General features: G+C 33.9%; 2 protein-coding genes across 2 annotated transcripts; one reads left to right on the top strand and one right to left on the bottom strand.

Annotated features, from left to right (window-relative positions):
* Positions 1 to 7,728: 7,728 nt before the first annotated feature.
* Positions 7,729 to 9,392, top strand: LOC105165497 (serine/threonine-protein kinase WAG1). Its single transcript, XM_011084525.3, has one exon. It carries the CDS (start codon positions 7,808 to 7,810, stop codon positions 9,221 to 9,223), a length of 1,416 nt encoding a protein of 471 aa, XP_011082827.2. The 5' UTR covers positions 7,729 to 7,807; the 3' UTR covers positions 9,224 to 9,392.
* A 3,539-nt stretch (positions 9,393 to 12,931) lies between these two features.
* Positions 12,932 to 18,369, bottom strand: LOC105165499 (Leucine-rich receptor-like protein kinase family protein). Its single transcript, XM_011084526.3, has 3 exons — positions 14,217 to 18,369; positions 13,701 to 14,084; positions 12,932 to 13,357 (listed from the first exon to the last, which is right to left on the bottom strand). Exons 1-2 carry the CDS (start codon positions 17,128 to 17,130, stop codon positions 13,702 to 13,704), a joined length of 3,297 nt encoding a protein of 1,098 aa, XP_011082828.1. The 5' UTR covers positions 17,131 to 18,369; the 3' UTR covers positions 12,932 to 13,357; position 13,701.
* Positions 18,370 to 18,446: the final 77 nt, after the last annotated feature.

Below are 18,446 nucleotides of genomic sequence, written 5' to 3'. Positions count from 1 at the left end.
CATTTTTATTATATTTTAATGACTTAAATATTGAAGAGTTATAACCATGACTTTAATAGTGTTATTCTTACAATTTTTATGAGCACAGGTGAATTAAAAAGAGATTTATGACTTAAGATTTGAACGAAGACTTATGTAATTCTGACATCAAATCAGTGTAACAATATTCAACTCCTAACCACTAGACCACTATACTTGGTGGTATATAGGAAAAATAATTAAAGAGAGGGATTATATTGCAAAAATATTATTATACTTGTCCCGTTTGGATTTGATAATATTTCTTTTCAAATTATATATTTAGTCACATAAAAAAGTACCATACATTTACGATATAATTAATTTGAGTTTAGTCGACTATGATTTAAATAAAAATTTCTCATAAATAATACATAAAAATAAGTACTAGAAAAATAAATTTATGTATCACAATATTTTTTCCATGACACCCATTTGAACAAATATATAACAGGAAAAATCGTGTTTTTAGTCCCATATGTTACGGTCATTTTCAATTGAATACCATTTGTTATGATTTTATCACATTGCATCTTATAAATTGAAATTTTTCTCAATTTTAGTATTTACATGCACTTTTTGTCCAACAATTAACGAAGTTATTAGTAGTTTCACGAGACTTTTCATACATTTTTTTTATTAATTATTGGGCAAAATAATTTATGTGAGGACTAAAATTTTTTAAAAAAAAATCAACTTATGAAATATAATTAAATAAAATCATAACTAAATTGAAAAAAAATCTGAGATATGAGAAAAAAAAAAAATTACTCCCTATAACACCACGCACATATGTCTTTCAGTGCTAAGCCAGAGACAGACATTGTGGTATGTTGAAGATTAAATGCGCGTATGTATTATGTATTGGTGGCATGCTGATACATTTGCCCTAATCAATTAGGACCTACATCTACATGCATCAACATGATTCTCTACGATTAGGACTTGTGTCCTCATTGGGGATGTCTTGGAATGAAACAGTAGTAATGCCAATCAGATTTTGGTCGAATCAAATCAAATAAAGAGTAAGTGTGATACAATTGTTATATTGATCATTTTTTTTAAAGTAAGAGCTCGTTTGGTTCATATGATAGAATTAGGTGGGATGAAATATTGATGATAATTAATCTCACCTTCCATTATATATTATTTGATTTGAGGTATTATACGTGTGATATCTCATGTGATAATATAATATAGTACTTGGTTGAAGGGATTGTAAAGTATGACTAAATGTAAAAAGACTATTACGGGTATCGTTTTCTAAATTATTTTTATTTTTATATTGTAATTTATGAATGATTACAAAAAAATTAAAAAAAAAACTCTAAATTATTTATTGAAATAGAATTAATTTGTGAATCAATATTTCTTTTTTGTTACTATATTCATAAAAAAACAGAAGTTCTAAATACACATTCAATTTGACAACTGATCAAAACTCAAATATTTTAGAAAAGTCCCCAAAAAATAATGTAATATTTTTTATTATATTATTATTATCTAATTATTATAATTTAAAATATAACTTTTTTAATTATTTAGAAAAAAGAAAAACTCTGAGGGTTGTTTCAAAAGATTCATCTCGTATTATTCGTGGGAGAAGAAATAGATGGAAAGAAAAAGGGAGTAAGAGGATAGAGAAGTGAAGACGGATAGAGAGAGTGAGAGTACGGAGAGTGGAAGGAGAAATGAGGAAAAAAAAAATTTAATACAAGTTTATTATAATTTATAGGATTGCGTATCCCATCTAAGAGATGGGATCCATTATCCCGTAAATCCTTATAAATAAGACTGGGCCTTATATTAATACCGAGCTCTAATAAGCCAACCAACCGTGTGATTATGCATGATATGTAATCTTATCATGCCTAATCATGCGAACCAAACGGAACCCAAATGTATTACACTTGCCATATAGTTAATTCAAGTTCTAACAAACTCGATTTGTATTAGAATTTTCCGACAATCAATAACAATTATTTGTGAGAATTGAATCTAATAACATTGTGGCAACACATTTGGATGTGAGTCTCACGGCACTTTACTTTGCATAGGTAAGGAGGCTTAGAGGACACTTGGGTAATGATATAGGCAAGTGTCTTATACTGGTTGCAAATGAGGAATTTGAGTGACTTATAAGTCTCAAGATCTTTTCTCTTTAATCGGTATTTTTTTAGGATAAAATCATAAGACCCATATGAAATTAGAATAAAATAATATCTTAAAATAAGATATCAACATCTTTTAACTTTTTTAAGAAATAATAAGAACAACATAATATATATGTTTAAGATCTTCATAAGCTTGATGATTACCAATATCTTCGTAAAATTTTTATTATTATTATTATTATTGTTATTATTATGATGATGATGATGATGATGAGTTGAGTTCCAATCCATCATGCAAACTCAGCTAGAAGGTAACTTCTCAAGCTTTTAACTCTGTCGACAAATTTATGACTAGAAATCAGTTTCCAAATCACCCATACCCCTCTCAGTACCGACGGTCGACAATGAATTTAAGTGTAGATGAGTATTATATATTGGTCGCAAACAAAGAAATCGAGAGTTTATAAGTTTTATGATGTTATCTCTTTAGTGTAAAGTTTTTTTTTTAGATAAAATTGTGAGGTTCATATACATAAAATTAGAGCGAACAATACCTCATGCAATAGGACACTCATCAAATTGTAAGTGATATTATTTAACATTGTCTGTGGGACTGAGGCAATGTGCTCGATTCAAATTTTCATTCCGAGATTTAATGATGTAGGCAGATATTGCAAACTAGGAGCATGAACGGTTTATGAGCCTCGAGGTCTCCTCTCTCTAACGTGAGGTCGCATTTTCAAAATAAAACTATGAGTATGAAGCCAGCGCGAATAATACCTCATGCAATAAGATACCGGTCGTGTTGCAAGTCACATTATTTTTGAAATGTTATTTTTTTGAAAAAAAAGAAAGAAAGAAAGAAATACAACTTCCAAATCCACATGGGAAAAAAGAATATGACCCGAAGCATATGCCAAAAATTAATTTTAGGGGGGGGGGGGGGGGAACTTGAGGGCATAATCACGTGACAACGGCATGCACTCTAATAATTACTGATATTTTTAATATTATTTTAATGCATGAATTATTAAGCATTAACTCGACTGGTGTATGCATTATTGCTGAATTATTTCTGATCCCAAACCCCCTTTTTTATTTATTATTTCCCATTATTATTAATCTTTATTATAATAACAATAAAAAAATAATAATTTACTGATATTTTTATGAGCTAAAATTCACTTGAGATCGGGTGAGGGCAGCGGCATCGTAGGGCCGATGTTCACCACGTGGCTGGCAGCATCCTCCAACTTCCCACGTGGACCCACAGTAACTTAACATGGCGGTTACGTGGGACCCATCCCCCCTTAATTCATTATGGGACCCACCGTGCCTAATTAATTCTGAATACCAACCAAGAAACTTCTAATTATAACTTATTGTTGCTCTAATAATTATTAATTATTTGCAAGTATATGATATTAGTAATTAATTATAAGTAATTAAGATGATGACATGTTTATAATGAATTAACAAAAAAATAAATAATAAATAAGTATAATTAAGTAGCCTCCTTAAGAGTTTTGAAATTATGTCTAAATTTTGGAGATTTATTTCACTATAATAAAGTATAATATTATTATTGTCAGAATGTCAAGTGACAACGTTCTGTTCCTAAAAATATATATTAAATGACACTAAATTTAATTTTATTACAGTATAAATATTACTTTATTAGTAATAAGAATTATACATAAAATTTGACCACATATAAAACAGTGATAGGTGTATATCTATTCTATAGTCATTATATATGTGTTATTAATCTATATTTGACTAGTTTATTCATATTTATTTTACGACTACTGATTGTGGATTCGAGTTCTATGAAGGTGGGTATATAGTCTATTTTTTTTAGTAGTATCTTGTTTTTTTTTTCGTTTATTTTGAAAATGTATGTTTAATTTTATTTGATCGTGGTAGATAGTATTAATTTATTATAATTATTAAATTTTAGAAATTAATATATAGTATAGGAAATAATTAAATTTTTTATAATGACATCAATGACTAAAAGTTATTAAATAAATTACAATGATAAATACTAACTTAAAGTAAAATAAATATCTACGTATCTGATAAAATTTAAGTTCATGATTTCGAACGCTTGGCTACCCCAAGCTAGTTATCCTTGTAACTTTTCTAACGTATGTAACTTCAAATTTTTAAGGTTTAAATGATCGATAAATCATGCTTTCACGATTCGTATTCATACTAGAAGTCAAAATTAAACGAGTATTTACCCCTTCTGTTCCACATAAGATTTTTTGTTCGCGTTGAATTCATCTAAGTGCACCTGTTTTATCTTTAACAGATGTGCCACCTCAGCCTAACTCCCAACTTGACAATGTCTTCAGTTTGGATCAGCCCGTGGAGGAGAGCCTTGTTCCAAAACGAGGAGCAGTGCCACGCCTCCAATTAACAAAACAAATCAAACAACATTAAAAATCGTGATACTTCACTTTCGAATTTCAGCTCCAAGAGTCAATATTTTTGCACAAAAACTAGTTTTTCTTTATCACATGTAAATACATACCATATAATAACTGAGTTTTAAATCTGGTCGGTGTAAAATAGTATTATTCCAATTGAATGTATTATACTTAATAGGGCTAATTATACTTCGACCCTCTTAAAAACACAAAATTACACTTTTTCCTAAAAAGTTTAAAATTTACATTTATACTTCCTTCAAAATTCTCTATTTGCAACTGACCTCTTTCCATTAAGGTTTGAATGAAAAATATTGTACCCATAAAAAATTAACACAAATTTTCGACTTTACCCCTAATTAAATATTTTCCTAATAATATTTTTATATTTGTAAGAGGTAAATTTTTAATATCAGTAATATCATTTTACATTTTACAAAAAGGTTCTAAATGTAAATAACCCAACTTAGTAACTTAGATCAAAGGATTGAGTACAGTCTTGATAAAGAAAAAATGAATATTCACACTGAAATAAATACAACTTTTCTGAATTAATAAAAATATCATGTTTGGTCAAATTGGCATTAAATGCTCAATAATAGAGCACATGACTTTATATTATGCATCTCCATTTCATGTTCTTTCCAATTGTTATTACATTCATAAATTGTTAACTCATCAAAATAAATTATATATCTTTTATAAGAGAAATGCACTAAAGTTTCTTCCTACATTTGTTTGTGTTGAAAAATAATAACTTACAAGTATTTATATATATATATATATATATCATACTATTAATGTGCAAAGTAATTATATATCTTAATGTCTATTTTATATATATGAATTATTAAATTACTCTTATATAAAAGAATAAATTTATCAATATGTCAATTTTTTTCTTTCATATTTCCATTGAATCACATTATTGATTGTAAATACATTGCATGAAATTTATGATATCTATCATATTCAATTTTACGTGAAAATCATAATATATGATAACTAAAATTTCTACTTATTGTATCTGATTACTATTATATTTATATATTTACCGAGTAAATTTTTGTTTTTTTGTTGCACCGATATTGAGTATGCCACGACTGCTATTTTTTTTAATTAAAATTTTATTGTTTTTTGAAGTTTATCCTAATATGCTATTACAAGCAAAGTTGTAATAATTCAAATTTTTGTCCCAAAAAAAAAAAGACACCTTAATGGCTGATGTATGGGTATGTACATGTATAAGTTATTTAGCTTTAGATCGAGTGATAAAAAAGGAAGCGAGTGAATCAAAGTCTAAGATTAATAATTTGTTAGTCCGAGATGAGATTTTAAGGTATAAGATTTAAAATCTAAAGTTATACTTATCGAAAGAGATTTGATGTGGCTGGTGTCTGTTGCCCGACAAATATTTATTCTAATTTTGTATGAATTTTATGTGTTCTAAGAAAACACCTCATTAAGAAAAGGGATAATTATACTCTCTTTCTTGACGTTTGGTGTAATTGCGTATAGACCTTTCTGTAGTTTGAAAAATTACATTTATTACCCCTTGTGTTTGCTTCCGTCTAATAAATAAGTTTCTCCACTAGACAAAATTCATCGAATTTGCTAACATTAACAAATAAATAAGATACAGATCATGTTTATCCCCTATTGACTTGTTACTGACTTAGTGCACATAAAATAATTTTTTTTATGATTAAATCATACTTATACATCTGCACATGTTAATGTATGTGAGGAGGTATATTTTCACCATGATAAGGGTAGTCATAATCAGAAAAAATTTATTTAATTCGTAATAAGTTAATTCAAGGGTATATATCAATTTTTATTTAGTTTTTTTCTGTTAATATCAATAAATTCAATAAACTTTCGCTAACGGAGAAACTTATTTTGTTAAACGGACGCAAATTTTAGGAGTATAAAATATAATTTTTTAAATCATAAAAGATCCACGAGTAATTACATCAAATCTTAAGAAAGGAAATTGTGATTGTCCCTTGAAAATAGAAGATTTTGAAATTTATAAATCACTCAAACTCTATTTTTGTAATTGATATAAAATATTTGACTAGATATAAAATTTTATCCAAAGGACGCGCGTCTAATAAAAGAAAACAAAAAGGAAAATCAAAGTCCAGGGTAATGAATAAAGGTAAAGCAGAGGCGGATATTGGAGGAATTTTAGCACGAATTTAATTTATTATATAATTAATTTAATTCGATCAAATTTAATAGAATTAAGAATTTTTATCGGATAAAGAGTGTATTTTTGGTGAGAATAATGATGTGCAGATGCTTCACTGCGTCGTAATAATTAAACAATGAATTGTAAGAATGGTAGTGTATAGAAGTCAACCAATAACAGTGTGGAAGCATTACACAGTGACAGGCACAGGCACAGACAGACAGTGTCACAGACAAAGCTCTCGAAATCCGATATCTTCAATTGCTGCTCTTGCCGACCACTCCTACCACACCCCATGCATTCCAACTTCCATGCACCCCCCCTTTCCTCACATTTAAGTCACCCTACTCCCCCTTTTTTTTCTTGTTTATTCTTCAACGTTTCGCCGTTTATTGTAATATTTAATACGGATAATTTGACTTTCTCTTTGGAATTTAAGTAATCGCACGTCAATTTTTTTTAATTTAAAAAATTATATTAGTATTTTAAAATTTATTTTATTAATCAAAATTCATCGAGTTCACTCCGTTATCCTCCTCTATTAGGTATTCATCTAATTTCTGTAGCAAATTGATCAAAATATATTTTTAAATTATAAATTATAATTTTGTACATTTCAGAATGTGTAGAGTATTTTGTGGATTAATACATTCTATTAATTATTTACTTTATCTATTTTAATTTGTTTTAGATTTTCTTTGTTTTAAAAGAAAATAAAAAAATCTTGATTTTTGGGTAGTGGAGACAATATGAAAGAGGTTGGAAGGTTAGGCAAAGGGTTACTTCTGAGGCGGTTGGATGAGTTTTTATTACCACTCACAGCTTGCAATTTCACTTCTTTAATTAAAACCTTAGTCAACTTCATTAACCCCTTAGCTTTTTTTAATCTCACCCTCATACACACACAGTCTCCTCAACCAAACACGTTATTAACATTAATTATATGTCCCCCCATCCTCTCTCTCTCTCTCTCTCTATATATATGTGAGATAGAGAGAGTGGCAGTCTGATTCTTGAGCACAACCACCTCACAGCCTACGAAGATGGAGCAAGAAGACTCTGTTTACTACTTAGCTGACTCCGACCTAGACCTCAGCTTCACCTCCGTCGCCACCACCGACCGCTCTCTCTCCGCCCGCAGCAGCTTGGCCCGCAGCAGCCTCACCCTCAGCTTCAATGAGTCCCGCCTCTCCGCCGCCTCCACTACTACTACCCCTTCCACTGCCGTTCCTAATTGCCACCCCCGCCCACACCGCCGCCATGACAACCCCAACTGGGCTGCCATTCATGCTGCCACCACTTTGTCTTCCGACGGCTCTCTCCACCTCCGCCACCTCAAGCTCCTCCGTCTCGTCGGATCCGGAAACCTCGGCCGTGTTTTCCTCTGTCGCCTCCGCGACTACGACCACGCCAACTTTGCCCTCAAAGTGGTCGACCGCGATTCCTTGACTTCCAAGAAACTCTCCCACGTTCAGACGGAGGCGGAAATCCTCTCCTCTCTCGACCACCCTTTTCTCCCGACGCTCTACGCCCACTTGGAGGTTTCTCACTATACTTGCCTCCTCATGGACTACTGCCCTAACGGCGACCTCCACGCTTTGCTCCGCAAACAGCCCTCTAACCGGCTGCCGATTCAGGCCGTCAGGTTCTTCGTTGCGGAGGTTCTCTTGGCTCTTGAGTATTTACACGCTCAGGGCATTGTGTACCGTGATCTGAAACCGGAGAACATATTAATCCGCGAGGATGGTCACATTATGCTGTCGGATTTTGATTTGTGTTTCCATTCTGATGTTTCGCCGAAACTGGATTCTCGGACCCAGATTAAGGTGTTTTCCAACTCGTGTTTCGGAGACCGGCGACGGGAAGAACGTGTGACGGAGTTCGTCGCCGAGCCAACGTCGGCGTTCTCGAGATCATGCGTCGGCACCCACGAATACTTGGCGCCGGAGTTAGTCAGCGGTAACGGTCATGGGAACGGAGTGGACTGGTGGGCGTTCGGGGTCTTGATTTATGAGTTGTTGTACGGGACGACGCCGTTCAAGGGCGGGAGCAAAGAGTCAACCCTGCGCAACATAGCGTCCACCAGAGAGGTGAGGTTTCCGGCGGTGGAAGGAGAGAGAGAGGAGGCAGGGATGGCGGAGGCCAGGGACTTGATCGAGAAATTGTTGGTGAAGGATCCCAGGAGGAGGCTAGGGTGCACTACGGGTGCGACGGATATCAAACGTCACCCGTTCTTTAACGGGATAAAGTGGCCGTTGATCAGGACGTACCGGCCGCCGGAAGTTCGTGGGCTGGCGGTGAAACGGAGTAAGAGCAAGGCCCAGCTGGTGGGCGTTGCATCCCCCAGGCGGCGGCGTTGCTTCTGGAAGAGGCTGAGCCATTTGACGAGGATTAAGTCGTCTAAGTACAGCTTAAATTCGAATCACAATTATTATTCGTACGTTAATCACAAAGTTTGAGGTTCTTGATTTTGTTTAGAATTTGTTGTAAAATTTGTGAAAAATGTAGGAAGATCAGAAAATACATCAAAATTTTGGTGAAATTTCTGTTTGTTTGAGCGAGTTTATACATACATGTAAATTCATACAAATTATATATTAATGATATTTTCCCTTGTCTTTTTTTGCATTATTTTTCCAGAATTATTATGATCGAATTAGTGATTGGTTGTCAGGAGCCAATGAGGATCCATGTCAATCTATTATTTGGGCTTTAGATTTCAGAAAATTTATACCTTGTCTTATCAGATCCAACCATTTACATACAATTATAATATTATGGTAAATTTGCATTTTATCATTCTAATTATACTCGTTTTTACACATAATTGCCCTCTATATATTTTTTTGTATTTAATTTACCATCTAAAATTTATTAAATTTGTACTTTTCATCTATGATTGTTTTTCGATTGTTTTTTCTATTGGAAAAAACATCATATATTTGTATGTGTAAATATCATATGTGCAGTTCATGTCATGTTTTGCGACAGAAAAAAAAAAAAGATCAGAAAATGGGTATATACATATGGTAATGTACGAATTTTACAAAATTAAAATGTTAAATTGATAAAAAAAAAAGACAAAGTGTAAAAAGGGATATTACTATATAATTAATCATTCTTTCTAAACTTTACACTAATTATATGACAAATATATTATATTTATCTAATTTGGGTCTGCCCATAAGTGATGAATTATTATTAATTAAACTGAATTAATTACCATTGTTCCTGTCAAATCTAATTAAAATCATTACAACAATCATACTCTAATTAATAAATTTAAATAACACCTACTATTCAGTAAAAACAATACATCAACTATTCAGTAGGCACAACATTCAACGCATCAGGTGGGTTTGAAACCCATATAAACTCTAAGATTTTATACAATTGACTTTAACTAGTGGAGTGAAATATAACATAAAATATAAAATTACAATTGAAGATTTTAAGTACTCATAACAATATATAAAATGAAAACTACAAATTCGGAAAAGAGAATCAAGTGTGTATTTTCTCGTTCTCAACTGAAAAACTAACACAAATGAAAAGGTGTGATTAGGGTTGTTAATTATTTTCCTCTTCTAAGTTATTTAAATTGAGTGGGAGATGCATATCATTGTTCAAATTTATTTGAAAAATTGTGTTTGAATTTAATTTTATTATTAATTTAATTGAGTTCAAATGAATTTTAATTAAATCAAACATGAATTGAGCTCGAGTAATATGATATTTTTAATTTGTAAATTCATCGAAAATTCAGCATTTCATTTTCCGTCACCAAGATGTATTTTCCAACGACCTAAATGAAGCCATTGGAATTCCCATGCAAAAATTCCGACAGAATGCTGTTTCCGTCGGAAAGATTTTCAACTTCGCTTTTTGAGGTAACTTTCCTTCGGTGGGAAAAACCGTTGCAAATTTCAATGCTATTTCTTTTTCTTGTTTTAATAGTGAAAATTACAATAATGATCTTTTATCATACGCTCATGTCACACAATAGCATTACACCCATACATATATATACATGCGATCCCATTTCTAAATTATAATATAATTTAATTTATTTTTAATTAAAAAATATATATAAACTACACATTATATAACATTACGAGTAACATGAAAATATAATAGAAATCCTACACTGTAAAATCACAAGAAACCCCTTCTTTCAGGTATCAAACTTAAAATTGAGGCAAAACCCTCGTCCCCCGTCCCCTCCTTTAAGTGGCAATAACATGATTATATCATTGAGCAATACATCAATTCAATAAATACATCAATATTATAATTAAAAATAATAAATAAATTATAATTAAGCATATAAACTGAGATAAATATCTATATATATATAATAAAATTTAAATTCATAATTTTTAAATTTTTCATGAAACTTCAACTTTAATGATGCTCTCTCTCTCTCTCTCTCTCTCTCTCTCTTATGGGTGTAATTTTAGTGTAGTTTGGAGTTGGAGGTATGGCAGCATGTGGGGGCAACATGGGCCATATGGTTCTTGGACTAGGAGAGGGGGGTAGGGTTTGGGTTTGACTTTTAATTAGCCAATAATTAATTAAGAGTTAAGGCGTCGGCGCGTGTTGATTGGCTGCGGGAAAGAATCTTAAAATTTAAATTAAATTCTTGAAAATGGTGGTGGGTAATAGTAGTGGCAGAAGTCCTACCTACACATTCACTTCCATTTTCAATTTCATTAATATATACCACAAATTATTATGTCTATGACAAATGATTAATTTATGGGCAAATTACAACTAAGTTTCCTAAATTTTGTTATAATATTTGATGAAATTATGCAATTTTTTTACAGTGACTTCAAAATATATGCACTTTGTTATTACTATTTTTTTTCTGCTAAAAGAAAAAATAAAAAAATTGAATAAAAATTTGAGGATGTGAACTTTTGTTCTTGCCCTTGTGTTCTATAAAAAGTTTTGGAAAATTTAAAAATAAATAAATAAAATTATAATTCATTGATATAAGAGTATTTTAGTCAGTTCATCATAAAATATGAATTAAAATCTAACTAAGACTAGCGAAATGAATCAATTGTTGGACAGACGTCAAAATTGAGGGGAGTATTGATAATCTCTTAAATAATAAGAGATATATGTAATTGTGTCAAATCTCATACGACCTCAATATAATTTACCCTAAAATTAATCGGAAAAAATGTGAGTAACCCCCCTGTGATATTGCAAAATGAGGAAATTACCCTCCTATGAAAAAAACAGCAATTTACCTCCTTGTGTTTTCTAAAATACAACAATTTACCTCCATATATTTTCTAAAATAAAGCAATTTACTTCCTTCAATAGGAAGGTAAATTATTTTATTTAAAAAAAACATAAAGGAATAAATTGCTATTTTATTTTATAGAAGGATAATGTGCCCATTTACAATTTCATGGAGGAAAACTGCTATTCATCCTTCAATTAACTCTAGCTCCCTATTGCAAAATTGGATGTAAGAGCATGTCTAAATTATTATTCTATATTCCTATAATAATTATGGAATTTTGTTTGGGTTTTAAATTGCAATTTGGGATGATAACAATTAGGGATAATTAAATTATCCTCCCCTGAAATTTAATGTAATTATATAGGAGAATTAATATAATTATATATAAGCCTTCTGTGATTTGTGAAATTACATGTAATACTCATAATATTTATTTTTGTCTAATAAATAGATTCATTCATCAATTAAAATTCATCAATTTTATTAATAGTAGCAAAAACGTCGAATGAAAATTCATATTTGCCCCCAATTAACTTTTTGATTGCAGGTGAAACTGAAATTTACAAATCACTTTGAAATATGACATAAAGGCTTTGAGGGTTTGAACTTGCCTTTGGATTTGAATCGCTATGAATTTATTGTCTGTATGTGTGTCACATTGTGTCCTAAAAGTGCTTTTTATAGGCATTAACAGAAATTTAGAAAGTTTGAACTCTCTACTATTGGTCTGGAATACCATGGGCATTGACAATGATTAATCTCATAACAAAAAGTACTTGAATATGCTTGTCCAGTTAATCAAATTCGAAATAAAAGAAAAACTTTGTATTTATCTTAGATCGACTCATCAAGATACATAAAACCCAAATTTAAAATAGATTTTTATTTGGAATCAATTATTAGTCAATTTATTTGGACTTTTAACTGATAATTTATTCCCCTCAAAAAAAGGAAAAATCGATGTCAACAATATAATCCATGCAAAGGTACAATCCTAGTTTGGCTAAGATCAGTTTATTGAAGTCAAAGATCAATTCTTTTTTGTGCTAGACGTGCTGAACTAGCTCTTTTCAAAAGGAAAAACGCACAGCAAAATGTACATATACAATATCTAAAGAAGATAAGCCTACAGTGGTGCTTACTACTATGTATCAAATGGGGAAGTGATGATTCACTTATTAGCAGCAATGAGTCGGATGCCGTCCAGCTTACACTTCATGCCACAGGCGTCGGCTCTCAACGACATGCTCACATGGAGCATCGTCCAAGATAAGTAGAAGATAATCTTCAGGCCGCCCCTCCCTTCATGTGAAAGACAATTGCACCATACAATCTGGACATGGTGATATCAAGACAATGTTTCACATCAGAATACAACAAATGGTCTTTGGTAAAAATGCATAATACCGTCCGGTGTGACTCAGGTATGTGAAGTGTGGTGGCATTACTATTTTTAGAATGAAAACTCGTTTCTGAAGTTGTCTACTAAATGTGGGAGCAACCGATATCTATGGTGCAACCAATCCCTGCCTTAAGGTAAGGTAAGAGATTAAAAAAATATATATGATTTCTTAAATATTTAAAAGATTCCCATAAGTGCAAAGGCGAATTCTTGAATATGACCTAAATGCATGCGCTTTGGAGGCAATGGTGAAGAGAGCAGCAGGATCGACTACCTTAGCAAAAATCTTCTCCATCTAAAGGCGTTTCTGATGTTGGGGATGGCAGTGAAGTGGTGACTCCTTCTCTGGCATCAATCAGCATGGCAATGACTTCTCGCATGGTCGGCCGATTGAGAGGCGACGTGCTGGTGCAGAACAATGCAATTTTGAGAACTAAAGACATCTCTTCAATTGTCCGTTTGGAACTAAGATCTATACGTTGGTCGAATATCTGAGATGCTATCTCTAATTTCTGAATTGATCTCCTCACCCATGTTACCAGGTCGCCTCCTTGCTCTAGGGGTTGAACTGGAGACTTTCCCGTGATTAGTTCTAGTAGAACTACTCCAAAACTATAGATGTCACACTTCTCTGTCACCTTCATTGTGTAAGCATATTCTGAGACAATAAGAAACAACTACGATTATGACATAAATGATAAAAGCAGAAACACAAAAGAGAAGTGAAATTCTTGGTTGATCAAATTGCTAAAGATAGTTAAAAAGAGAGCTTGGCAGAACAAATTCTTACCAGGGGCAATGTATCCATATGAACCAGCTACAGCCGACATGGATTTCGACAAGGAGAAGTCGATCAACTTTGCTAAGCCAAAATCTCCTACATGTGCCTCAAAATATTCATCCAGCAAGATATTATTTGATTTTATGTCACGATGTATAATTTGGGGCTTACAGTCGTAGTGAAGATAGCACAATCCCTCTGCAGCTCCAAGAGCAATTCTATATCGCGCATCCCAGTCAAGCATACCAGCCGTCTCGTTCCCATGGAGCACTTCCCCAAGGCTCCCATTAGCCATGTACTCATATAAGATAAGATTGTTGTCCTGGTGGTAACAGAAGCCATATAGTTTCACAATATTTTTGTGCCTAATTGTCCCAAGAGTCGATATTTCGGCACGAAAACTGTTGTCGGCACTAGCTCCTTCTCCACGCGACTTCAACTTTTTAACTGCAATCACCTCACCACCAGTCATTACTGCCTTGTAGACAACCCCGCACGCACCCTTTCCCACAATAGCCGTGTCTGAAAAATTCCCAGTAGCTTCCACAAGGTCCTGATAGCTGAAACCTTCTTTCGGAAAGTAATAGCTATCCAAGTCGTCAGTTTTCAGTTGGTCTTCAAGTGAAGCAAAAGTGGATCTCTGGCTCCTCATAACCCAGCAAACTGCCACGATGAAGGTTAAGGAGATCACTCCGATACAGAATGAAACAATGGTCACTATTTTTTCCTTCTCAGAAGTTTCCTTCAACCAGCCTGGATTTGGAGCAGATGATGGGCTTGGAAATAAATGGCAATGATTTGAGCCTAATACACATAGGCCATTGTTTCCACCAAAATTACTAGCATCCATCTTTTGGAATGCTGGGGTGTTTGGCACCACACCGGCAAGATTATTATTAGAAAGGTTGCATTCCATTAGGCTCGGAAGCACTCCTATGGAGGTCGGAATTTCACCACTCAGCTGATTATCATTCAAATAAAGTGATTCAAGCATCCGCAGGTTCCCCAGACTGCTCGGAATCAAGCCGGTGAGATTGTTATGACTGATGTTGAGGGCAATCTGAAGAGCAGTAAGTTGGCCGAGTTCAACAGGAATACTACCGGAAAAGAAGTTTCCTCCCATTTGCAGTTCTGTCAACCTAACTAGACCCCCTAAGGTTCCTGGTATTGGTCCAGTGAATCTATTATCAGATATCTTCAACAGTTCCAGTTTCACTAGCATTCCAAGTTTGCCCGGGAGGGAGCCAGTAAACCAATTACTGCTAAGATCAAGCCTCTCAAGCTTTATACAATTGCCCAATTGTTGAGGAATCCCACCAAATAGTCGGTTAAAAGAGACGTTGAAAGCAGCAAGCTTGACAAGTTTGCCCATCTCAGGAGGAATGTGGCCAGTGAAATGGTTATGTGACAGAAGGAGTCTCTCTATGTTCCTAAAATTTCCCACTTCTGAAGGTATAAGCCCTGAGAATCGATTTTGATGAAGCTCAAGTGCTGAAAGGTTCTGAAGTTTCATGTATTCAACAGAAAGGCTTCCAGTAAGTAAGTTGTCTCCCAACATTAGCTGCTCAAGCGATTTGCAAGTCTTTAGGCCATGGGGAATGTTACCAGACAACTTATTCGATCCAAGGCTAAGAAAAGTCAATTTCTGAAATTTGCATATATGGGCGGGTATGCTGCCTACAATATTATTCTTGGAAATGTCAACAATAGAGAGGTTGCTGTTAGCACCAAGAAACGGAGGGATGATACCATTGAGATGATTATTGAAAAGCTGAAAGTCTTTGAGGAATGGGAGATTTTGGAACTCTAGAGGAATTGAACCTGTCAAGTTATTTATGGACAAATCAAGTTTTCTCAGTTGCTTCAACTGCCCTAGCTCTTCAGGAATATGTCCTTGGAGGTGGTTCTCAAAAAGATAAAGCAACTGAAGATTAGAAATTCGACCCAAGTTTCTTGGGATGAACCCCGTCAACCGATTCTCAGAAAGATCAATCTCAACTGCACTTGAACAATTTGCTAACTCAATTGGAATTGTTCCATTCAATTGATTTGTGTAAAGATACAGTTTGTTCAGCTGAGCCAGTCTTCCAATTTCTTTGGGAATGGCTCCTGTGAATTGATTCCCATTCAGGGCTAGCACCTCCAAACCAGTAAAATTTCCTATCTCAGGAGGAATTTCACCATCAAAAAGATTATTCCAAAGAATCAAGGTGGTGAGACTCTTAAGCTTTTGCAGCTGAGAAGGGAAAGGACCCTCTAGCCTATTTTCTGCCAAGCCTAACACAGCCAAACTCTCACATTCATTAATTTCAACTGGAAGAGGACCTGATAAGTAATTTCTACCAGCCCTGACAATCCTAAGTCTCTTCAATTTGCCAATGGAGGACGGAATCTCTCCCGTTAGATTGTTACTGTATATCACAAGCTCCTCAAGGGAAATCAAGTTTCCAATTTCATCTGGGATTTCTCCATTTATATAATTCTCACACAAATAGAGCTCTCTGAGGGATGTAATATTGCAGAGTTGGGTTGGAAATTCACAGTGGAACCTATTGGTGCAGAGGTCTAAAACCTCAAGATTTTGGAAACAATTGAAATCATAAGGAATGGGACCAGAAATGAAGTTTTGTGACAGATTCAGCTTCATCAAAAAAGGGAGCTTGCAAATGCTTGAAGATAAACTACCAGACAAATTGAGGCCACTAAGGTGTACTGAGACAACCTTATAATCGAGGTTACAACCTATGCCTGTCCAATTGCAAGGACTAGAGTCTGAGGAATTCCAGTTTTGGAGGTTAAGATAAGGATCAGTAAGAGGCTTTTTGAACTCCAAAAGTATATTTCCCTCTTCATTTAGTGATTGAACCAAAATGATCGCACAAGAAAACAGTATTATCAAATGCAAATTCATTTGGCCTCCCATTACTGATAGAGCAAAAAATACAGGAATTCACAGTCAGGACTCAAAAACAAAACGTCCCTAATAGAAGATCAAACTATAGTTGAATGCTACCATGACTCTCTAGCATATCAGAATCTAAGAATTTCAGTTAATAGGAGTAAAGAAATAAAGGAAAAGAGCACAAAGAGCTGTTCCTGTTACTTACAGAATACAGGGGCAGGGTCAATCATATATCTGCAGCAGCTAAAGAATAGCACAGAAGTCCATGGACAGATGGCACACTACATTGCTTCAAGACCTAGTCACTCAAGAATATGACTGATTGATAAATGAAAAGCAACAATTGATGATCCTAATAAGTCATAAACATCATGGCAAGCAGAAGACCAAGTAGCTGAAACAAAGAAATGGGCTTTTTAAGCTTTTTTTGAGCCAATTACAATTCAAGAAAAATAAGGAACTAAATAAGTTATATAAAGAAATAGCAGTAGAAGTGCTTAAAGATATGAAGCTGCAGACAGAGAAAATGATCCTTTCTCTCTCTCTCTCTCTCTCTCTCTTCCCTCCTCTCTGTACTCTGTAATAAGGTGGGGTGGGGAGGGTGGGGGGCTGACCTATAAAAGAAGGAAGAAAAGAAAGAAAAGAAGTGAACAGATTGACAAGGCAAGAAGCAGGAGATGAACCATGAAGGTCACAATCCAAAGCAGGAGAGAATTAAAGGGTCAACCATAACTTTTAAAGTAGTGATGGGAGTGAAATGAATTAATGTGCTGCATGTGAGTCTGTGAGTGCTGAATTCTGAAGCTCCACAATTACCCTCTTTCTCCTCCTCCTTTTTCTTGTTCTTGAGATCATCATTCCTTTATCTCTATTATTGGTTGAAAATTGGTGTATTGGGGGAAAAAGAATCTGTTGCTTTATACTATATGGAGGGCAAAGACAGAGATGGGACGTGGGAATACTAGGATTACAATCTTTGCCATTGTTTTCTGAGCCTGAAAAAATGGGTTTGAAATTTTGACAAACATGTACTGTGCAACTCATCCCCCCCCCCCCCCCTGTTTTGTGCATTTGGGCCTTCTGTGTTGTTGTTTTCTACGCTTTTTTGTTGGTGATGGTATTAAATTGGTCTAAATTTGTCATGATTTGCATGAAGACTATGAGTAGTTGGCTGGCTCCCCTTAGTGGATGATTGAATTGGAATTGAAAGCTAATCTTTCATGGCATCTTGCCTACTTTCTTAGACTTCGGCTGTTGGCTTTGCCAACCCTGGAAATTGCTTTACCTATCCATTGGAAGCTACTATTTGTAATAAGTGAATACTAAATCTATCCTAA

Source organism: Sesamum indicum, linkage group LG12, assembly GCF_026168435.1.
Source record: "Sesamum indicum cultivar Baizhima isolate 11 linkage group LG12, ASM2616843v1, whole genome shotgun sequence".
Lineage (NCBI taxonomy): Eukaryota > Viridiplantae > Streptophyta > Magnoliopsida > Lamiales > Pedaliaceae > Sesamum > Sesamum indicum.
Note: the sequence above shows the minus strand (reverse complement) of the source record. Positions and strands in the feature narration are given on the sequence as shown.